General features: G+C 53.6%; 1 protein-coding gene across 1 annotated transcript; it reads right to left on the reverse strand.

The window, feature by feature from the left end:
- Positions 1 to 3,332: 3,332 nt before the first annotated feature.
- IBA57 (iron-sulfur cluster assembly factor IBA57) lies at positions 3,333 to 13,851 on the reverse strand. The gene is made up of 3 exons (XM_052643662.1): positions 13,465 to 13,851; positions 5,110 to 5,453; positions 3,333 to 4,711 (listed from the first exon to the last, which is right to left on the reverse strand). Exons 1-3 carry the CDS (start codon positions 13,803 to 13,805, stop codon positions 4,320 to 4,322), a joined length of 1,077 nt encoding a protein of 358 aa, XP_052499622.1. The 5' UTR covers positions 13,806 to 13,851; the 3' UTR covers positions 3,333 to 4,319.
- Positions 13,852 to 23,405: the final 9,554 nt, after the last annotated feature.

Genomic DNA, 23,405 nt, shown 5'->3' on the forward strand with positions numbered 1-23,405 from the left:
GAAGGCAATGGCAACCCACTCCAGTACTCTTGCCTGGAAAATCCCATGGGCGGAGGAGCCTGGTAGGCTGTAGTCCATGGGGTCGCTAAGAGTTGGACACGACTGAGCGACTTCCCTTTCTAAAACTCTTATCAGGAGAAGGCAATGGCAACCCGCTCCAGTACTCTTGCCTGGAAAAACCCACAGACGGAGGAGCCTGGTAGGTTACAGTCCATGGGGTTTCCAAGAGTCGGACACGACTGATTGACTTCACTTTCACTTTCCACTTTCATCCATTGGAGAAGGAAATGGCACCTCACTCCAGTGTTCTTGCCTGGAGAATCCCAGCGGCAGGGGAGCCTGGTGGGCTGCCGTCAATAGGGTCACACAGAGTCGGACACGACTGAAGTGACTTAGCAGCAGCAGCAGCAACACTCTTATCACTTAGGAAATTCCAAAAACTTTAGGAACTATGTGCCAGGATGAAGGACAAGATCAAATACATATTTCTTACTAAAAATCACAGTATCTCAGATGAAACTGACTTATCTCACACCTCATTCTTGAATGACAGCTTTGGGTATACAACTCTAGGCTGACCAGGGCTTCCCAGGTGGCGCTAGTGGTAAAGAAGCCCCCTGCAATGCAGGAGACGTAAGATACCTGGGTTCCATCCCTGGGTCGGGAAGACCCCCTGCAGAAGGAAACGGCAACCCACTCCAGCACTCCGGCCCGGAGAATCCCATGGACAGAGGAGCCTGGCGGGCCACGGTCCACAGGGTTGCAAACAGCCGGACACAACTGAAGTGACTTAGCATGCACACGTGCATTTTTCTCTCAGTACAGTGAACAAACTGTGGTTTCCACTGCTGCTTTTGATAAATCACTTTTTATTATTTTATCATTACCGACTTCCACGTGAAGATCTTCCCTTTATCTTTGGGACTCTAGACTTTCACTACGATGCAACAAGGCATAGCTACAGCAAAGCCACTGGGCTTTCTGAACCTAAGAAGCAACAACTTCCAACATGTCTAGAAAACTCCCAGCCGTTTTCTTCCTCTGCCCCATGTTCTTTTCTATCCATCTGTAATTCCATTTAGATCACTAAGTTATTAAATTAAATCTTCTCTCCACTCTCCCATCTCTTTCTCTTTCATATTTCCCAATTCTTCAGAAAATACATCCATAGATTCCTTTAAAGAAGCATGTTTATTTCCAGTTCTCCTTGATCTGTTTATATAATTTGCTTAATCATTTTATAGTCTCTTGCTTCTTACTAATATTTAAATGCCTTATTTTATTTCTTTAAACATACTAAATATATTTATTTTATATGTCTCGTTACTTCAATATCTGAAAATTTGTAGGTTTGATTCTACTGTTTTCCTGCTGACCTTTGTTTCTTTTTGGGTTAAATCAATGTTTCTAGATTTTTTGGCTTTTTAACAACAAAGGGTATATTCCTTAGAAGTATTCTCTGTAAAACCTGAGTAGGACAAGGGTCTGTGAAGAAATGTTTACACTTGCATTTTCCAGGCTTCTAGAAATACTACTACCCCAGGACTACTTTTTTCTTTTTTAACGATGACAGCTAATTTTCAGAACGTCATACTCTTTACAGAATAAACTTAAAGCAGACAGGAAAACCAGCAGAGACCTTCCCGAGTATCTATCCCAGCTCTCACAGTGACCACTCTTTATGAAACTGGAAACACACGTGAAGATTAAACACCAACTGATCCCCTCTGGGCATATGCATCAAATACTGGTGTTAAGAGTTCCGAAGTCACAGCTTCCCATAAGCTCCAGTGCTTCTGTGGAAACTGACTTGGTGTTTTCAAGAAAGGAAGCACTTCTGTTGTATGGCAGCCTCCTTTTAAAAATACTGAAGTAGAATACCGAGCATGTACTTCTTTGGATCTGAACCAAAAAATTTAAGGTCTCAGTTGCCTGCAGAACCCTGAAGACATTTACAGGTCACAGGATCTCCAAGGCAGCATTTTACTCGGAAGCTGCCCGCACTTAAAACACCATGGCCCATCTCCTTTCTCATTTAATTTATGACTCCAACAACAGGTGACATGTCGGCACAGCAGTGCATGCTCAGGCCAAGAGACTGATGTTCCACAAATACCACTGGCCCAGAGAAGACGCTTGGTTCCCAGCTCTGGGTGTTCACTGATGGTGAAAAGCCCTCAGTGCTTCTGATTCACAGCACGGATACCGGCAGCACCCTGAGCACACGGGGTGACAGCGTATGCTACCTGTGTTGTTCATATGTCACGAGGACCAGCCCATTCTGGTCCACAGCATGTTCTGCCTTCTTAAGCTTGCTCGCTTCAGGAGACTGAACCTCAGGACGGTGCTGCCCACCCAGTGTGACCACCTGCTCTCGGTCTGGGGGGATGGGAAAGGGCCAGCACTGCCTGGCTGGCTCCCTGCCTGGGGGGAGCCTTGCCTCCTGGGACTGGCCAAACCCCTTATGTCTCTGTCACCTACAGCTAATAATATACTCAGTGGTGAAAGGCTGAAAGCCTTTTCTTGAATTTCAGGAACAAGACAAGGATGCCCACTCACGCCACTCTCATTCAACATAGTTTTGGAAGTCCTAGCTACGGCAAAAGAAGAAGAAGAAATAAAGGAATACTACCATATGATCCTGAAATCCCACTCCTGGGCATATATCCAGAGAAAACCATCATTCGAAATGATACATGTACCTCAATGTCCACTGCACCACTATTTCATAATTGCCAGGACATGGGAAGCGACCAAAACGCCCATCAGCAGAAGAATGGATAAAGATGTACGTACATGCAATGGAACACCACTCGGCCAGAAACAAGAGCGAGACAATGCCTTCTGCAGCAACGGATGGGCCCAGAGACGGCCATACTGAGTGAAGTAAGTCAGACAAAGAAGGGCAGATACCATATATGACATTGATTATGCGTGAAATCTAAAAAAAAAATGGTACAAATGAACTCATTTACAAAACAGGAAGAGTCACAGATGTAGAAAACAAACCTGTGATTACCAGGCGGTGGGGGAAGGGGGTAGGGAGAAATTGGGAAATTGGGATTGAGATATACATGCCAGTGTATAGAACAGAGACAATTAATAAGGGTCTACTGTAGGGCACAGGGAACTCTACTCAATACTACATAATGACCTATATGGAAAAGACAGTCTGAAAAAGAGCTGGATATACACGTGTGAAGAACTGATTCACCCTGCTGCACAGTAGAAATTAACATGACGCTGTAAATCAACAACACTCCAATAAACATTTAAAATAAATAAACACAGTTAAGAGAGAAAGAAGCCAGAGTTCCACACGGGCTGGTTGTGGGTCACACTTTAATAGCCACTCTGGGGCATCAGGTGGGACACCCAGTAACCACGAGACTCACATTGCAGCGGGAAAATCAAAGTCAGTGGTTCAAAACGGGGAAGTAAGTCACCCTCTTACTATGAAGACATGACTACGTCAGAAAACAGCAGCAAGTACAGCAAGCAAAAGCTCTTCTCTGCACCCTGGGCAGGCCGTCCCAAGGCAGCCACTCCCTACCCTGAGCTCAGGAGGGCTATGGAGGGGAGGAAGGGGCTGCCCGTGCCACCGTGGGGCCAAAGCTGCGGAGCTGTGGTATAAAACGGGACTGGGGCTCCCCCAGCTGGCGCCACTGAGCACAGAGGTGTGCTTGGGAGGACTCGGGTGGGTGTGAGCAATGCCTGTGCCTCTACTCACAGACACTGCCGTTCCACCTGGCCCCACAAGATTCCCACCTTCAGACATGCCCCCGGTCAACATGGTAAGACAGTTCCCAGAGTCCACTTGCCCCTTTAGCCACCCCAGACACTGAGACGCTCCCTTCCCAAGCCTGCCCAAGCAGGCTCAGACGGGTGTGTGGGCAGCCCAGAGGCATCCTGGAACATTCTCTCCTTGGTTGACGGATGAACCAGCTCCAGGTCAGTGTGGTTCAGAACATCATCCAGGGTCTGGCGGAAGCTGCAGCATTGCCCAGTAGAGAGGCAGGCGCAGGGCTCCCTTCCACCCACCCTCAGTCCTCAGGAGGGGTCCTGATGCTCCAGCCATAAAGCTTCCAGGAAGGGACAGCCACCCTGAGCACAGGACGGTCCCCAGGAAGCATGACAGGCTGGGAACAGCCGGGCTGCATGCAGGAGCACCCCCTGCCATGTCAGTAGCTTTGCGAGGCCCACAAATGCTTGGGGACCCCCAAGGGTGTGTTCTCTCAACTGGGCCACCCAAGGAAGTGGGGGCTGGCTACAGGGTGCAGTCGATGAGGCCCCATACAGGAGCGCAGGGGCATCCGAGGCTACTTGGTGGCTGTGGGCCACCAGTCTGGCACAGACGCAGTAAGGGCCACAAGGCCACTCTCAGAGGTTCTGATGTGGAGAGGACCCTTAATTTTCTCAGACCGCAGCAGGGCCAGACCCACGTCCCCCAGCCCTGCCCTGTACTTGCCGGCTGCCTGCCCTGACTCGGTGAGCACAGAGGCGCCGGGGGCAATGCCGCCGCCAGGAAGGGCACCTGAGAACTGTACTGGGAAGAGGCGCTTCCGGATAACACCCATGTGGTGGGTGCGAGCTGTCAGCTCCTGGCCGATGTAGCAGCCCTTGGTGAAGCTGATGCCGTTCATGAAGGCCAGGTTGGACTCCAGGGGCAGCGCCACTCCTGGGGGCAGGTCGTGGACACCCTCGGGAACACCTGCAGAGGTGGCAAGAGGCTTGCTGAGGTCTGAGGCGTCCTCCAGAGCTGGGGGCTCAACCCAAGGTGGCCAGCGGTACTGGCCTGTAGGAGTCCCAGCATCTGACCCCCAGTCTTCCGGGTCCCTCCGCGTCCTCCAGGTCCCAGCCCCTGCTCTGGTCTCCGGGTGAGCTGCTTGTCTGGGCCTCAATACTGCCCTCTAGAGAAGACTCTACCCGTGAGCCCAGAACTCTGCTCTATGCCCTGACTCCTCCCAAGGCCTGGACTCACCATGCAGTTTTCCCAGGGCTCCGGGTCACACCCCTCCTGTCGCCTCACGTCCCACCCTGCCCCTCCTCCCCGTCCAGCATCAGCCCCCCAAACCTAACCTCTCCCCAGGTCCAACCCCATGTCCATACCTTGCTGGTACCGGTGCCGGTGATAATCCTGGGGGTCCCCAAGACGGCCCCCAGGCACCAAGGCTGAACCCTCATCCTGGGAGAGGAGCCGCCAGCCCATGCAGGCAGTCCGGGGATCACGCGTGAGGATGTCGGCACACTCAGCCTTCTTCCGCGGCGGCACCGCCCCGCCGGCCTCCCCCGGGGCGCACGGCAGCACGGCCCACACGCGCAGCTCGGGGCACGGCTCCACCGTAACCTTCCGCCGGATCTTGTGCAGCAACAGGTGCCTCTGCAGCGCATCGACCACGGAGCTGTCGCACTCCAGGAGGAAGGTGGGCTGTTCACCGGAGCGCTCAGGGAGCCTGCGGGGAGACGAGGGGGTGGCAGGGCTCACCGAGCGAAGGGCTTGCAGTCGGGTCCCGGCCATGGTGGCTGTGCCGCCCCAGTGCACCAGTCCCCTTGGACCACCTGGGAATGAAAGCACCCCCCACACCCAGGGAGGGAGCCACAGGAAACAGTCCGGCCGTGGCAGGACAGGCCTTGGCCAGACAGGTGCAAAGCAGGGCCTTGGGACCACAGTGGCGTCCGGTGGTCAACGTGAGGTGAGACGTCACAGACGGCCACTCGAAAGTCAGAATTTGCCACCTCCAGCCCTGAGAAGCACCAAGAAGCCAGTGGATTGCGGGGCGGGGTGGTGCTGGCAGGCAGGAAGAGCTGGGAGGGCGGCAGACAGCTGATGCAGGTGAGATGCATGGTGAGGCCACACTCAGCCCATGCCCACTTCCTACCTCCGCTAGGGAAGCCCTGCAACCTGGTCAGGGTCCCAGAGCCATCCTAACTCCCACTCCAGGCAGCCCACATCCAGTGGAATACCCCAGATTCTGGTGTCATTGATGAATGGATGGTGGGGCCCTTACGGACAGATGAGCACAGAGAGGCCAGCGCACAATCAGATGCGATGGAGGGGCCCTAAAGTGGAGATGTCTAGGACCCAGAGGAGTACATGGCTGGAGTCCTGATTACAGATGTGGCTTGAGCAAGGACCCACAGCTGCATGGCAGCTGAGACAGGGAAGCCGGTAAAACCTTCAGGAGCATGTATCAGAAAGAAAGGCCATCAGCTGGGACCCATCAGCTGTGCCTCGGACCCTCTCCCCAGGCAAGAAAGGGTTAAGTGCTACCCTGGAGAAGTCAATTGCCCACCAAGGAAAGAGCTACAGAAGCTTGCTTGGGTTGGCGGTGGGGGAGGGATTTGCCTGGTGGTCCAGTGGTTAAGAATCTGCCCTCAAATGCAGGGGGCTCCACTTCGATCCCTGTTGGGGAACTAAGAGCGCCACAACTACCGAGCCTGCAGGCCTCAACGAGAGAGAGGCCCACGCTCTGTGACAAAGAGCCCAAGCACCGGAAGCAAAGACCCTGCGTGCCGCAACGCACACCCACACAGCCAGAACAGTATAAGCGACCAAATGAAGTATTGTTTCAAACAAGCAGAATTAAAACTTCTCTATTTATTCTTGGCTGTGCTGGGTCCTTGTTGCTGTGCGTGTGCCTTCTCCAGCTGCGGCGAGCGCGGGCCACTCTCCCTGGTGGTGTGATGGCCTCTCTCGTGGAGCACAAGCTCCAGGTGTGTGGGCTTCAGTCGTTGCGGAGCATTGGCTTAGTTGCTTCATGGCATGTGGGATCTTCCTGGACCTGGGATCAAACCCATGTCCCCTGCACTAGCAGGCAGATTTCTTACCCACTGTGCCACCAGAGAATTCCTAAAACAAGTTTTTTTTTGTTTGTTTTAAGCAGCTTGCTTGGTGTCCTGATTTCTGTGGCTTCACCCTACAGCACAAACTCTGCCAGATGCATACACATAACATCAGCCAAGGGTCACGGAAGTACAGGAACAAGCATGTGAAGAAAGTGGAAAAGAGCAGCCAGTCAGCCTCACCCTCCAAACAGTCCTCAAAGAAGGTCAGAGAGAGATCAGCTGCGGGCTGGGGAAACGATCATTTTCAGACAGAATTAAACTGCCAGAAAAAAAGATAAGGGTTCAAAGGTGCTGCCTCAGATAACCACATGGAAAGAAGTTCAAAGTCACTTATCACGACACAAAGACAAGTTAAAACCACAAGATACCAAGGCACGACTATCCGAATGGCTAAAATAAAACATTCAAGGCAACGAGGATGCAGAAAAGATGGACCATCCGGCCTTGCTGGTGGGAATGCAGATGGAACAGATACTCCAGAAAACAGTTTGCAGTTCTTTGTAAGACTAGACATGCAGCGGCCACACAGTCTAGTCACTGCACTCCTGGGTCCTTATCCTAGAAAACACCCCACGTGTTGACACAAAACCTGGGCATAAACATTAGGAGCAGTTTTATTCTTAACAGTCACGAAATGAAGCCAAAACATCCTTCAGTGGATGGCTGGATGGTTAAACAAACCATGGTCCAGTCCGTCAAGGGAATACCTACTAAGCAAGGGAAAGGAGGAGGCCGTCTACGGGGTCGCACAGAGTCGGACACGACTGAAGCGACTTTGCAGCAGCAGCAGCATTGATGAATCCAACGGGCATCGAGGTGAGTGAGACAAAGGACTCTGTTAGTGTAACAGTCCTGAAATGACAGGGCCATAAAGACATGGAGAGTGAGCGGGGGGCTGGCTGAGGGGCTGAGAAGGGGAGTGTGCCCACGGAGGGCAGAAGCGAGCCTGATGGTAATGAAGAGCTCTGGCTTCATCGAAGATACACAGGTCTACATGTGTGATCAAATCAGAGCTGCATGCAAGTGAGCACGTGGCAGCCTGGAGGAACCGGAGTGCGCCCTGTGGCTGGCCCACGCCCCCTCCCCTCGAATGGGACCCTGGACTATCGGAGGCAAGATGTTGCCCCTGGGGGAGCGGGGTGAAGGGTATGTGAGACCTCCCTGCTCATTTTTGCGTGGCTTCCTGTAAATCTATAATCGTTTCAAAATAAAAAGTTGAAAAAGGAGCTGCCTCTGGAGAAGATGGATCCATGCCAGTGAGAAGGGAGAGGGCAGTCAGTTTTCATGAAAAGCCTTTACTAGGTTTTTCACCCATGTGTAGGTATATTTCTGTTTTTTAAGTCTCTGATAAAGGAAGCAGACAGAAGCAATATGAAGCACTGGCAAGAGGAAGAAATGAGCATGGGTGGACAGAATGTGAGGCCACAGGGGCAAAGTGAACCCCAGAGAGAGGAGACAGAGATGCAGGTAAAACCACGCCCAAGGAGGGCAAAGGCCCAGCACGGGGAGGGGCCTGGGAAGGGCTGGTTAAGGGGCCACCAGGGCGCCAGGGCAGTCAAGCCCCAGGCTGATGCCCCGTCTCACTCATGGGGCCAGTGTTCCACAGGGTTCAAGAGAAGCAGGGTGGAGGACGGACAGGTTCTGGGCTCAGGCACTTTTTTTCTGAGCTACCTGTGCAAATAGCCTTGTGCCATTCAGCCCCTCAGGGCCAGCAAGGCTGCAAAGCACTCCTGCGCCCCACCACCCCAAATCAGACTGTCTGCTGCCCCTGCTGCACCTAAATAACGGGGGACAGGTCAGCAGGGGAAGTGGTGACGCATGGTGAGCCTCTGCTCAGCCAGCACAGCACAAATTTGAGCTGGAACCTTCTCTGTGGGGCCATCTTGGGCACTGCTGGACACTGAGAGCACCCCTGGGCTCGGCCTCCTCAATGCCAGGAGCAGCCACACCTGAGTGACAACCACAGATACCCCTGGGGCAGCACAGTGGCCCTGAGTAGGCCTGCCAGATAAAATACATGACGCCCAATCAAATTTGCATTTCAGAAAAAAAAATCGTTTCTGAATAACTTCTTTAGTGTAAGTACTTCCCAAACACTGCATAGGTCACCCCCCCAAAGTCCCTCGTGTCTGTCTGAGATGTACCTCAGCATCCCACAGTTTTCCTTGCCCAGCCCAGCAGCCCAGCCCGGGGGAACAACCACAGCGGCAGGAAGACAAGGCTGAGGGCACCTGCAGCCTCACCAGCCAGCCTGGCGGGTGGACCCGGGTGAAGAGGTGCGCCAGCCCCGCGTCCCACCCTCCCTCTGCCAGGCACACACGGAGAACACTGCCCAGAAACCAGCTGCGCCCAGGCTCAGCACGATCCCGCTGAGATCAGCACTGGGGAAAGGTGTGCAGGGAGACGAGCCAGCAGCGGACCTCAGCAGCCCGCCCGCCGGGGTGGCCCCCAGAGGCACGCCTGGGCTCCCCAAAAGCCAAGCAGCCCAGCTCGCAAAACCTGCAGGACTCCTCTAACAGCCAGTACTCAACAAACACGTGGTCAGGATGAGGAGAGACTTCAAAACACAAAGCCCCAGCTGAGCCGATGAGTCAAGCCACGACCGGGAGAAAAGGTTTGAAAAGTCACACTGGACAAAGGACTGTCACTCAGAACATACAGAACCACTGAAAACTCAACAATTAGGAGACAGTCTGATTAAAACTAGGCCAAAGACCTGGACATCTCCCCAAAGAAAACGTACAGGTGGCAAACAGCATATGCAATGATCTTACATGTCATTTGTCAGGGAAAAGGAAATTAAAGCAAGCTCCACTGCACACCTATCAGGATGATCACAATCCAGAATACTGACACCACCGAAGGCCGGTGAGGCTATGGAGAAACAGGAAGTGATTACTTCTTGTTGGTGGGAATGCAAAATGACACTTCGGAAGACACTTTGGTGGTTTCTTATAAAACTACACATACTCTTACCTTACAGTCTAACAGTCACACTTCCTGGTTATTTACCGAAAGAAGTTGAAAACTAACCTCTACACAGAAAACCTGCGCACAGATGTTTATAGCACCTTTACTCATAATCACAACAATATGGAAGCAACAGCAAGTCCTTCAATCGATGAATGGATATATGAACCGGTACATGCAAACAATAGAGTATTAATCAACACTAAGAGAAATGAGCTATGAAGCCCTGCAAAGACAGGGAGGAAACGTAAATGTATATTACTAAGTGAAAGCAGTCAGTCTGAAAAGGCTGCAGAGTCTGTGATCCCAACTACGTGACACTCTAGAAAAAGGGAAACTATGGAGACAGTCTCAGATCCAAAAATACCCTTTCAGTGGTGGTGAGGAGTCACGAGGGAGGGTGAATAGGTACAGCCCAAAGGATATTTAGGGACAATAAAGCCACTCTGTATGATATTACAGTGGTACATACAGGTTATAAAATACTCATCCAATTTCACAGAAAGCACAGCAGCAAGAGTGAAGCTTAACGTGAACTGAGGACTTCGGGTAATTCTGACGTCAGTGTAGGCTCATCAGCTATAACTAACGTACTGCTCTGGAGGAGGAGGCGGATACGGGGCAGGCTATGCATGTGCGGGAGCAGAGAGCATGTGAGAGATCTCTGCCTTCTCAATTTTCCTATTAACCTAAAACTGCTCTAAAAAGTCCTTCCTTTTTTATTTTTGGCTGCACCACGTGGCTTGCAGTATCTCAATTCACCAACCAGGGACTGAAGCCAGGCCATGGCAGTGAAAGCCTGGAATCCTAACCACTAGGCCACCAGAATACTCCCTTAAAGTCTACTTTAAAAACCAAACACTCGAGTTTTGTCTGAGAGATGGTGCTACATTAGGGAAACAAGATCAGGGAGCACTGAGGAAGGAACAACTCAAGGATGGTAAACTAGGAGCGTGACAGTTTCAGTGAAAAATTCCAGGGAGTCCCCTGGTGGCCTAAACGGTTAGGATTCTGCACTTGCACTGCTGTGGCCCAGGTTCAGTCCCTGGTCATGGAACTGAGATCCCACAATCCGCACAGCACAGCCGAAAAGGAAGAAAAAGAACAATCCTGGAGACAGGATACAGAGAAAACGTCAGGCAAAGAGTAACCATGAAGCAAGCAGGAAGGCCGCAGGCTTCCAGGCGGGACACCCAGTTGCCAGCGTGTCCCCTTCCCTCCGAGAGCAGACCTCAGTGAGATCAGATGTAGGTAAACGGTCAACAGCAACCAGGAGGGGAAGGAGCACATCTCATGAACAGCAGGTGTCACCAGAAATATATCCCAATAGAAACATCAGGGTAGAACGGGAGCCCAGAAGGCTCAGCACCCCATGCCCCAGCGCAGAGCTGGGAGAGAGGAATCTGGGCATGGTTCACCCAGCCCCCAGGCCCTAGAGCAGCCATCCGAGGGAGCGTTCTCACATCTCCCCTCCTCCAACTGCTCAGAAGTGGGGCCACTAATTCAGGCTGTCCTCTCTGATGGAATGAGGACCTCACCCCACCCGCTGGGGTTGCACTCCCCACAAAGGACTTTGAGCTGGAATCTCAGAAGAGCAACCAGGGTCAGGGGACATCATTACAGTGCACCCCGATTCCCTCAGCACACAGATAGCAAGTGGCACGCCAACACCCCGCTCTCAGGAGTGAACAGAGAGAAAAACAAACTCCTCTACAGTACAGATCACAGCACACACAATGCCTAGAAAGAACTACCATGTACATGCCTGCTGACAAGAACCGATGGCCCAGCAGCTAAGCAAAAACACGCCAAACCGGAGGAAAAGATTGAAAGATTAAAAAAAAAAACTAGAAACAGAAAAATATATATTTTTTACACTGTAGAGTGACTTATCAGGATATAACTTCATTATAGGAAGAATGCAAAGGCAGAAAGATATAAAGGCAGACTGGAGACTCAAGGAAGAAAATTTGAGGATCAAAACATCATTATAACACTGATAAATTAAAAACTGAAAAGACCATTATAGGGGCTGCTGAATGTTACAGACATGGAGGGCTTAAGATAATCAAAGGATGTAGTTTTTAAAAGAGGTTAAGCAACTACTGGGAAGATAATAATTACATAAAACAGATAATGACAATGGTATTTCTGAAAGAGGGGACACAGAGCAGGGACCACACGTTTTCTGTAAAAGACCAGATTGAAAATAATTTAGGTATGAGGCCACACAATCTCTACCACATTATTACATTATTAATTATACTTTTACCATTAGAAAGCAAAAGTGGCCACAGAGGATATAAACAAATGGACGTAGCCCTGCAGTCAAACTTTATTTACAAAAACAGACAGCTGGATCTGCCCAAGGGTCCTAATTTACTGATCCCTGTTACAGAGTCACAGAGCCCACCAAGTGCCTAGCAATGTGACATGACAGCAGACTCCCAATACAACACATCATCATGATACTTCAAGACGTCAGGATGAAGATGAGCCCCTAAGAGAACCCAGAGAAAACCCAGTCACACACACAGGCTCAGAAATCAAACACCACTAGGCTTCTTGACAACAATGCCAGCAGCTGCAAGGCAGGCTGTGGTGTCAACGTTTTCTGGGACAATTTTCAGTGGAGTTTTAGGACCAGCCAAGTTATCGTGGATGGAGGAGGAAATGGCAATCCACTCCAGTATTCTTGGCCTTGAGAATCCTATGGACAGAGGAGTCCATGGGGTCACAAAGAGTCCCACACGACTGACTGCCTGACTCGCACACACAAGTTATGGGTAGAAGTCAAAGGTCGCTGAAGTATCCTACCTCTCAACAAGCCACTAAAGAATGTACTCACAGGAAGTACACTTAGGAAGAGGCAGACAAACCCACAACAGAAGAGGGCCACGAGTTTTCCGGGCGGCCTCAGGCAGGGCAACAGCCTGCAACTGCGTAAGAGGTTCTAGAGAAACCAAGTCTGAGAAAGCTAAGCAAGGGAACACGGAAAGCTCTACAGGACACCGAACGCTAGTATCACTGAATACGGAGAGATTTTGGAGAGAAATGCGTGTACACGACAACTCAGGAGGTAGTGGTACAAGCCAGCGGCACAGACGTTGCTCCCTGCAGCGTGGCTCCTTCTCCGTGCAGTGGGTCTGAGCATGGGCAGAGGCCAGGTGGAAGTGCTCCGAGGCGAGTCACTGGCGGCCCACCCCTCGGAGCCGGCTCCAGCCCACCCCTCGGAGCCGGCTCCAGCCCACCTATGGCTGCCTTCGCCCAGGTGCTCAGCTCTGCCCACTGTGCGGGTCTCCTAGTGCCCTACCCTGGGCGCTCCTTCCATCCTCAGGTGCCCTCTCTTGGGGGCTCACCTCGGCCCACCCTGTGCACAGACTCCCAGATGTCCCTTCCCCTGGATTCCCTGTCGTGCATGTCTTTTCCTGGATGTCCGTCCCGGGCTAGTGGTAGTCTTCCCCTAGGTACCCCGCCTCTGGATGTCGTTAGTTCTGCCTTCTGTCCGGCCCTCCCCCGTGTCTGCCTCTAACCCTGGGAGCGCACCATAGCAGCCCACCCCCCAAGTCCTCTCAGGCCCGCTCCCGGGCGCCCTTTCCCTGGGTTGATACCCCGACCCCCACGGCCAGTCCTGCAAAACGCGCTCACCCGTAGAGAATGACGTCATAGAGAGTGCGTCCCTGCACATTGAGGAAGTGGGCGTAGCCCGCTCGGGCCGACGTTGACGCCTCGCCAACCGCAGGACCCGGAAGCGGCAGCTCATTGGTCAGCAGACCTAGGAGAAAGGGCGCCGAGTCCGGCCCGCGCACGCGCACTAGGGCACGCTCGCCTAGCAGAAAGCAGGCCCATGTTGCGCCGCTAGCGGAGTCAGCGCCCTGACAGCAGCCGCTGTGAGCCAGGTGGCGCCTCGGAGCCGCGCGCAGCCGCCAGCTCCAGGCCGGGCCGCCGCACCCTGGAGCCGCACCCCTGAGCAGTGCCGCGGCCGCCATCTTGGGGAGGAGTGAGGCGGCCCCCGCAGCAGCTCGGGCGGGCGGCCGGACGCGCGAGGCGAGTTGGGGCTCCGGGAAGCGGTGCGCGCGGGCGCCACAGCGGCCCCTGGCTGCTGACGGGCGGGGCGTGCGCGGGGCGCGGTGTGCGCGAGCGTACGCGGCTGGGGCCACAGCGGCCCCTGCTGGCGGGCGAGCGGCCCCTGCCAGAGCGGCCAGGGTGAAGGTGGGCGGAGCGTGCGCCGGGGCGAGGCCTCGCCCGCACCCCCATCTTGGGCTGACTTCTGCTCCTGCAAGTCGGCCGGCTCCTCAGTTCCCAGAGATGCTTCCGCTTGCTTTATTGTGTTGAGACGCGCATGACGTGAACTTTACCATCTTTACCATTTGGGGGTGCACATTTCTGAGCCATTGAGCCTGTTCACGCCGTTCTGTAGCCATCCCCACAACTTTCTCATCTTCCCAGACCAAAACTCCGCCCTCTCAGGTGAACATCCCTATCTCCCTCCCCAGACCCTGGGAATGCCAGTCCAGTCTGTCTCTATGGCCCTGACAGCCCTGGGAAACTCATGGAAGTGGAGTCATGCAGTATTTATCTTTTGTGACACGCTCATGTCTACCAGGATCCTCCATGATGTAGCATGTGTCAGCCTTTGTAAAGGCTGATTGATAGTCCATTGTATATATGTGTATGTGTGTGTATACACACACACACACACACACACACACACACACTACATCTGGATTATCCATTCACTCATTGATGGAACATTTATGTTGCTTCCAACGCAGGGACCTCTTAGGTTGCTCCGAGAGTAAAGAATCTGCCTGCGATGCGGGAGACCTGGGTCGGGAACATTCCTTAGAAAAGGGAATGGCAAACTCTCTCCAGTATTTTTGCCTGAAGAATTTCATGGACAGAGGAGCCTGGCAGGCTAAGGTCCAGTTCCAGTTCCAGTTCAGCCACTCTTTGCGACCCCATGAATTGCAGCACGCCAGGCCTCCCTGTCCATCACCCACTCCCGGAGTTCATTCAAACTCACGTCCATCGAGTTGGTGATGCCATCCAGCCATCTCATCTTCTGTCGTCCCCTTTTCCTCCTGCCCCCAATCCCTCCCAGCATCAAAGTCTTTTCCAATGATTCAGCTCTATGCATGAGGTGGCCAAAGTACTGGAGTTTCAGCTTTAGCATCATTCCTTCCAAAGAACACCCAGGGCTGATCTCCTTTAGAATGGACTGGTTGGATCTCCTTGCAGTCCAAGGGACTCTCAGGAGTCTTCTCCAACACCACAGTTCAAACGCATCAATTCTTCGGCGCTCAGCTTTCTTCACAGTCCAACTCTCACGTCCAGATGTGACCACTGGAAAAACCATAGCCTTGACTAGATGGACCTTTGTTGGCAAAGTAATGTCTCTGCTTTTGAATATGCTATCTAGGTTGGTCATAACTTTTCTTCCAAGGAGTAAGCGTCTTTTAATTTCATGGCTGCAATCACCATCTGCAGTGATTTTGGAGCCCAAAAATGTAAAGTCTGACACTGTTTCCACTGTTTCTCCATCTATTTCTCATGAAGCAATGGGACCAGATGCCATGATCTTAGTTTTCTGAATGTTGAGCTTTAAGCCAACTTTTTCACTCTCCTCTTTCACTTTCATCAAGAGGCTTTCTAGTTCCTCTTCACTTTCTGCCATAAGGGTGGTGTCATCTGCATATCTGAGGTTATTGATATTTCTCCCGGCAATCTTGATTCCACCTTGTGCTTCTTCCAGTCCAGCGTTTTTCATGATGTACTCTGCATAGAAGTTAAATAAGCAGGGTGACAATATACAGCCTTGACGTACTCCTTTTCCTATTTGGAACCAGTCTGTTGTTCCATGTCCAGTTCTAACTGTTGCTTCCTGACCTGCATATAGGTGTCTCAAGAGGCAGGTCAGGTGGTCTGGTATTCCCATCTCTTTCAGAATTTTCCACAGTTTATTGTGATCCACACAGTCAAAGACTTTGGCATAGTCAATAAAGCAGAAATAGATGTTTTTCTGGAACTCTCTTGCTTTTTCCATGATCCAGCGGATATTGGCAATTTGATCTCTGGTTCCTCTGCCTTTTCTAAATCCAGCTTGAACATCTGGAAGTTCATAGTTCACGTATTGCTGAAGCCTGGCTTGCAGAATTCTGAGCATTACTTTACTAGCGTGAGAGATGAGTGCAATTGTGCAGTAGTTTGAGCATTCTTTGGCATTGCCTTTCTTTGGGATTGGAATGAAAACTGACCTTTTCCAGTCCTGTGGCCACTGCTGAGTTTTCCAAATTTGCTGGCATATTGAGTACAGCACTTTCACAGCATCATCTTTGAGGATTAGAAATAGCTCAACTGGAATTCCATCACCTCCAGGCTAAGGTCCATGGGGTCTCAAAGACTCAGACACAACTGAGCGACTAAGACACACACTCTTGCACACACCATGAACACAGGTGTGCAACTCTACTTTCAGGTCCTTTAGTTATTGTGTAGAACTCACACTCCTGTGTATCTTATACTCTGGCACTGTCCTTCACTTCTGACACTTCTGATCACTAAATGTTGGTGGGGGGGAGAGTTCCCCACATGACACAGTTTTCTGATACCAGCCAGGTGTTTTACACTTCAATTTTTAATTCATTTACCTGGAGATAGCGTCAGATCCCATTAGACTGTGCCTGCACATTTTCCCACCCCTTGCCTTCAGATGCCAGTCAGAGTCCAAGTTGCACCTTTGCTTCTGATCAGCCAGCTACAGATCAGAAGTTCCAAAAAGCCCCCTCCTTGAGTTCAATTATTTTGCCAGAGTGGCTCACAGAACTCAAAGAAACTATTTTCTTACCAGATTACTGATTTATTACAAAAGGATATAACTCAGGAACAGCCAGATGGAAGAGATGCAAAGGACAAGGTATGTGGGAAGGGGTATGGAACTTCTCTGCCCTGAGCACAACCCACTCTCCCTAAATCTCAGTGTGTTCTCCAACCGAGAAGCTCTGTAAACCCAGTCCTCTTGGGGTTTTATGGAGGCTTCATTACAGAGAGATGAGTGATTAAATTATCAGCCATTGGCTATTGATTCACTTCCACCCCCTCACACCTCCCCAGACGTTGGTGTGGGGCTGAAAGTGCTAACCCTCTAATCACAAGGTTGGTTCTCCTGACAACCAGCCCCCATCCTTAGGGGCTTTTCAAAAATTAACTCATTAACAAAAAGAAGCTCCCTTGGGTTTCCCAGGCCCTTGATCCCCTCCCATCTAGCTTCCTGGTTGTGACCAGTCCGCTCTGGAATGTGGTTTCACTGGCCTTGCATGGAAAAGGTCATGCCCTGTTGGGCCTGTGTTCCAAGGGTGGCCTAGCGCCTCCCTGCCAGCCCTGTTGAGGGCAGGGAGGAAACCACTCGAGGACAACATGGGGTGGGGGTGCATTCCTCCAGCCTCACGTCACCCCATCCCTCGCCAGCAGAGAACATGCCTCTCACCAGCACAACCCACACCAAGGGCCAGCAGACTGACCCCGAGCCCCCTGGAGCCTGACCTGACCTTCCCAGTCCAGTGCCAGGCTCAGCCCGCTTGGTTGAGCAGAGCTGCTGCTGCCGCCGAGGACTGCTTCAATGCAATTTAACTCAAATGAAGTCAAATGAAACTTCGCTCCTTACTGCATGGGCCACACTCAGCTGGTGGCTGCCTCTGCGAACAGAGCGGGCAGCACCTCCCACCATTCTAGAGTCTCCCAACCAGCACTGCTTCAGGCCCCCTCCAGGAAGCCTTCCCAGGTCTCTGCACCAGCCTGGCCAGTCTGACAGCAAGGACACCTGCACGTAGGCACCACCTGGCTGCTCCTCCCCTGGTCCTCTCTCTGCGGCTTCTCATGCCTACAGGTCTGGGTGGAGGGAACTCGGAACCAAGCCTCAGGGTGCCCTCAGAGATCCCCACTCACTGGCCTGGGTCCAGCTGGGGGCTTAGGTTACTGCTGGACCCCACGCACAGCCTCCTTCCTCTGAGGCAACAGGCCCTGGAGCTGTCCCGAGGGGTGGGGATCTAAGAGCTAAAAATTAAGCAGCCCTGGGGGTCCCAGACCCTGTTTCCCAGCTGGTGCCAGCCAGGGGTTGTTTCCTGTTATTCTCTGCTCATGGCCTCCTCCCTTCCCAAAGTCAGAAGAAGGAAGCTGCCCCCATTCTGGTTACCCCCTTCCCTGCAGCCCTCCACGAGCTCCCTGGACAGCCGGTGAGTTGGCTCCAGCCATGGAAACGGATGAGAATGAGACAAGGACATTCTGTCTGATCCTGCTCCAGCCACCTCCCTGGCCTGTCCCTGCCCCTGTGCAGACCTGGGTGGGCCCACACAGCCTGAGGACCCCAGTAGGCAGTGAAGCAGGGTTGGGATAACAGGCCTCACACACTGGCCTGCTCCAGAGCAGAGGAGATGAGGGACGAGGAGCAGTGGTTGCTCAGCTCTCCACCCTCACGGCCGCCTGGGCACCGAGAGGCATTGTTTTCTAAGTAGTTATGTGAGCGTTAAGTGCCAAGGTTAGCGGTTGGGCTCCACCTCCGCGAATCTTAAATACTATGTCCTGGATAGGAGATTGGAGAAAATAATGGCACCCCACTCTAGTACTTTTGCCTGGAAAATCCCGTGGACGGAGGAGCCTGGTGGGCTGCAGTCCATGGCGTCGCTGAGTCGTGTCCGACTCAGCGACTCACTTTCACTTTTCACTTTCGTGCATTGGAGAAGGAAATTCTCTACCTCCGAGAATCTTAAGTACTATGTCCTGGATAGGAGATCGGAGAAGGCAATGGCACCCCACTCCAGTGTTCTTGCCTGGAAAATCCCAGGGACGGGGGAGCCTCATGGGCTGCTGTCTATGGGGTCACACAGAGTTGGACACGACTGAAGCTACTTAGCAGCAGCAGCAGCAGCAGATAGGAGATGGACATCCTGTTAAAATACTGGAGTGAACCCATGAAATCATGGTTATGACTGTCCAGAATATGAAGAAATTGGGGCATGACACTGAGATGGCTAGTGACCTCAACTGGGAGGACATGACTAAATCCTAAGTCACCCCCATCAGAAGCTCGCAAAACACACAGGACCGCAGTGGTGCACCCAGGCCCCTAAGTTCCTGAGACAGGAGGCCTATGCCTTAGGATCACTTCTGTGGTTACTGAGCTTTTAGTTTGACGTCCACCTTCTAATGCGGGTTCCGCTGCATCCCCCCAACTTCACATTTTGGAACCCTAATTCCCAGGACCTCAGAACGGTGCTGTGTTTGGAGATGGGACCTTTAAAGAGGTGGTGAAGGTAAAAGGAGGTCCCTGGGGTGCGCCTTAATCCAACAGACTAGTGTCCTTGGAAGAAGAGGAAATGAGCGGCGCAGACGCACCGAGGGAAGGCCACATGAGGCCCCGGGGAGGAGGGGGCTCAGGCACTGACACCGTGGCCTCAGGCTTCCAGTTTTTAGTACTGGGAGAAAGAAATGTCGCTGTCTGAGCACCCAGTCTATGGTATTACACAGACCGAGCTGACTGAGATACTCTCCAGAGTAGCGCCTCCATCTGCAGCTTTCCTCACAGCTGGTATGCTCTTGATAACCTTTGGCTGATGGGCTGTGTGTTAGCTGAGGTTCTCCAGAGAAACAGAACCAATTCAGGATACACAGAGGAAGAGGAAGATAAGGAATTGGCTCACTCAACCGGGGAGGCCAAGGAGTCCCCAAATCTGCCGTCTGCAAGCTAGAGACTCGGGAGAGCCCGTGGTGTGGACCCAGCCTGGACCTGAGTCTGAAGACAGGCCACCAGTGTGCTAGCTCAAGCCGTCGGGCAGGAGTTCTCTCTGACTCTGCCTTTTTGTTCCTCCCGGGCCTTCACCTGACTGGACGAGGCCCACCCTCGCTGAGGCCCATCTGCTTTACTCTGCGTGCAGATCCAGAATCACCCTCATAGACACACCCGGAATCATGCTTGTTCTGGGCACCCCAGGACCCAGTCAAACTGACACACGAACGTGATCCTCACTGGCAGTCTGGAGGCTGAATCACTTCTTTGGGAACCTGTCTTTGCCCTTAAGGGAGCAAAGATTGGATAAGGGCCACCTACACTAGGGAGAAGGGTCTGCTTTATCAAAGTCCCCAGATGGTTGATGTTAATTTCATCTAAAAACACACCTTTACCCCAACATCTAGACTGGTGGTGGACCAACCTACTGCACACAGAGACTCACAAGCTGACCCCACCCGACTTCTGTGTCGCAGACGTGCAGCACAGACTTCCCTAGCAGCCCCTGGGCAGAGTCCTCCTCCTGGAACCCAAAAGCCTCAAACTGCATCTTTGAACCAGTTAGGAGTGGGAGGACTGAGATGCTGGGCACTGGACAGGCTACACGGCCTAGGGGGGATTGTGGACTGATTCCAGAACTGTGGCCAAAGAAGGGGGCAGTGTCTGCACAGGCCCCGAGCTCACGCGTGGTGAGGGGCTGTGCTGAGCTTCACACCTGGCTAGGGGGCCTGCGGAAACTATGCCACGTGCCCTTACAAAGTGACACTGGCCCACTGAGACAGGTCCTGCAGGCCTATGACTGCAGTGATGTGAAGTGACGTGCCTTCAGGGATGGTGATAAGAGTCAGCTGGCCTTTGCTGGGCCACTTTGCTCTAAGGAGGTCCAAACCACATCAAGGGACCCCAGCATGGACCCCCACCTCATTGAGTGAGGAGATCTTTAAGCCAGCCCTGGCCCCACCAGGCAGTCCAGGCTGCAGCTACACCAGGGAATCAACTCGTTAGAGAGGGTGAGGTCCTGATGTTACTTGACTCGGGAAGGGCCCAGAGAATGAGGTCCTGGCCCCTTGAGCATGACCAAAAGCTCCCTCTCTGTGGGTGGGAGGAGGATTCCCTGGACACTGTCACAGTGAAATCAAGAATGTTCTTCCCAAACACAAACCTGCCCAGGGGCTCCCTGTCTGCTGACGTAAGGCTTCTTTTCAGGCAGATGCTGAGTGTTCATGTCCCACCTTCCACCCCTTATGGGACCCTGTCACCATCAAGGGTGCCTCACAGCCTTGAGATGTGGGAGCACTGACCTTCAGGATCAAACAGGATCAAACCACCCACTTCCATGCTGGAAGTGGACACCTGCCTTCCTCACCAACCTTCTCCTGTCACTAGGGCGGTTCTGAACCCTGAAGTCCCCCACCATTCCCCACCTGGAATGCCCACGCATCCCCCTGAGCTCCTGAGGTCCTGCGGGGCCTCCACTGGCTGCGGGATGCTGTCCGCAGGGAGGCCGTGGAGGGGGGCCACGGCACAGTGTTCACCCACAGCGGTGCCTTGCAGGCGTCCTTCCCCAGCTCTGCTGCTCACTGCCTCCAGTCGCACTGACAGGAGCCAGACGTGGCTGGATGGCATGTTCCCCACCACCGAGACCCCGTCTTCCTTGTGACGACTGTGTGACAGCCCCCAACTCTGCCAGGGCTGCCAGATCCTTAGACTTTCCTCCCTCGGGAGGAAAATGGTGAATCCCTGCTCTGGACCTGGATTCACTTTCCCTCTGAGGCTCTGCTTCCAGCACTGACATCTGGGGCTTCGTGGGGGTGGGGCTTACCTGGGGCCAAGGCTCACTTGGCACCTCGGACCACCCAGTCAGACCCCACAAGGGAAGGAGACTCAGTCTGCATTTGGCATCTGACCAGAGGCAGGCTAGGGTGGGGTTCATGTGGGCTTGGAGATTTGCCCTGGGACCCTAGAGAGGGTCTGCAGTCTGAGAGGACCTCTCAGGGTCTGCCGTGGGCTGGAGGGAGACTTGAGTCAAAAGGGGTCACTGAAGTCTAGACCAAGGTGGCTCCTTGCTGGCAGCAGCTGTTTTCCCCACTGTGCTCACCTTTGCTCTCCACGAAAGCTGCCACTGCAGGCTTTGGCCAGCATCTGGATAATGCCAGGGCCAGAGATAGGACCGCCCCTCTGTCCTCTGCACTACCACCTTGGGTTCTAAGCATGCACGCCTGGCTGTTCTTTGTTCTCCTCCAGCCGCATCCCTCTCCTCTGGGCCAAGCCTGTTGCCTGGCACAGAGTGGCACCCGAGTGTTCCAGAGGGTTGCAGGGGCTCAGCCTGGGCCTTGCTCCCTGGATGGTCCCTGAAGAGTGGCTTCCTCTCCCAGTCATCCTAGAGTTGAGCCATGTGTCCCCAGAGGCCAGTGGTAGACACGTACACACAGGCATATGTGTGTTCTCAGACACGAGCACACACCACACCCCACATGCATACAAGCACACACACACATGGGGCTGTAAACAAAAGTTAGTTTTATTTCACTCCCTTTGTTTGGAGGCTGTGTCTGAGTTGGAGAGGGGGCTGGAGGGAAGAGGCTATGGCAGGAGCTTCAGAGTCCCTTCCCTCAGTGTGGCCAAAGTCATAGCCCCTGACCACCACCCTGTTGGTCTAAGTGGCAAGGGAGGCCAGTGTCTTTTCGGAATTTCAAGTATGTGCCCAAGGAAGGGGCCATGCCAGGCCAGCACAGAGCTGGAGAGGGCATGGTCCCATCCACCCAGCCCACGCAAGGCCTTAGCCCCAGGCCTGTCTGGGCGGAAACAGGAAGCAGGGCACAGTCCCAGCTGCACTCGAGGCAGCTCACACTTGGGACCTTGGGGGGTGGGGGGGGGCGAGGCGTGAAGCGGCGCCGACCAGCACACTTGGGACCTGGGGGGGAGGGGGCGTGAGGCGGCGCCGACCAGCACACTTGGGACCTGGGGGGGGGGGGGGGGCGTGAGGCGGCGCCGACCAGCACACTTGGGACCTGGGGGGGGGGGGGGGGGGCGTGAGGCGGCGCCGACCAGCACACTTGGGACCTGGGGGGGGGGGGGGCGTGAGGCGGCGCCGACCAGCACACTTGGGACCTGGGGGGCGAGGCGTGAGGCGGCGCCGACCAGCACACTTGGGACCTTGGGACCTGGGGGTGGGGGGGGGGGGGCGTGAGGCGGCGCCGACCAGCCCTGGGCGCAGCTTCCCACCACTGCGCTCACTGTTTTCCCTCCTGCATCAGGAAGACCTGGCATTGCCTCTAGCTCTGCAAGAACCAGAACATGGACTAGAAGAGTGTGGGTGCTAGGAAAGGAACCCCATTTGCTAGGCAGGGAGTGGGGATACGCACAAAACCCCTCAACACCCAGGCCAGGCACCCCTCGGCAGTCACACACCGGCTTCTGCAGGGAAGCAGGGCAGGATGGGTAGAGCTCCTGCCTGGAGGACCCCCTTGTCCTGAGGGGGCCAGCTGGGTGGCTCTGGGAGGGGGGCAGTGCTCCAGCCACAGTCCTATCCCCCATCAGGGCTTATGGGTCAGAGATGGGGACCCTTCTTGGTTCCCAGGCTGCCCACCCTACCCTGGAGGGAGACAGGGCTCAGGCAGGGAGGGGTGGTGATGCAGAGAAGGTTGGTGCCCCGTATCCCCTCCGGAGGGGGCGATCAGCCAGCTGAGGAAGAGGAGGGCAGGTTGCGCTCTGTGCCTTAGGTGGTGCCCAGCCCCTAGACTTCCCCCAGAGCCCCCTGCCTCTGCCCTGGGGAGGAGGGAAGACGCAGAGCAGCCAAGGCGAGGCC

This window comes from Budorcas taxicolor, chromosome 7, assembly GCF_023091745.1.
Source record: "Budorcas taxicolor isolate Tak-1 chromosome 7, Takin1.1, whole genome shotgun sequence".
NCBI lineage: Eukaryota > Metazoa > Chordata > Mammalia > Artiodactyla > Bovidae > Budorcas > Budorcas taxicolor.

Excerpts from the sequence above, each read along its gene's own strand:
- IBA57 (XM_052643662.1), bottom strand. The coding sequence starts at position 13,805 with ATGGCGGCCGCGGCACTGCTCAGGGGTGCGGCTCCAGGGTGCGGCGGC. Across the intron at positions 5,454-13,464 it reads TATGACGTCATTCTCTACGG|GCTCCCTGAGCGCTCCGGTG; the intron begins GTGAGCGCGTTT and ends GTCTCCCCGCAG. Across the intron at positions 4,712-5,109 it reads CCGGCACCGGTACCAGCAAG|GTGTTCCCGAGGGTGTCCAC; the intron begins GTATGGACATGG and ends CCACCTCTGCAG.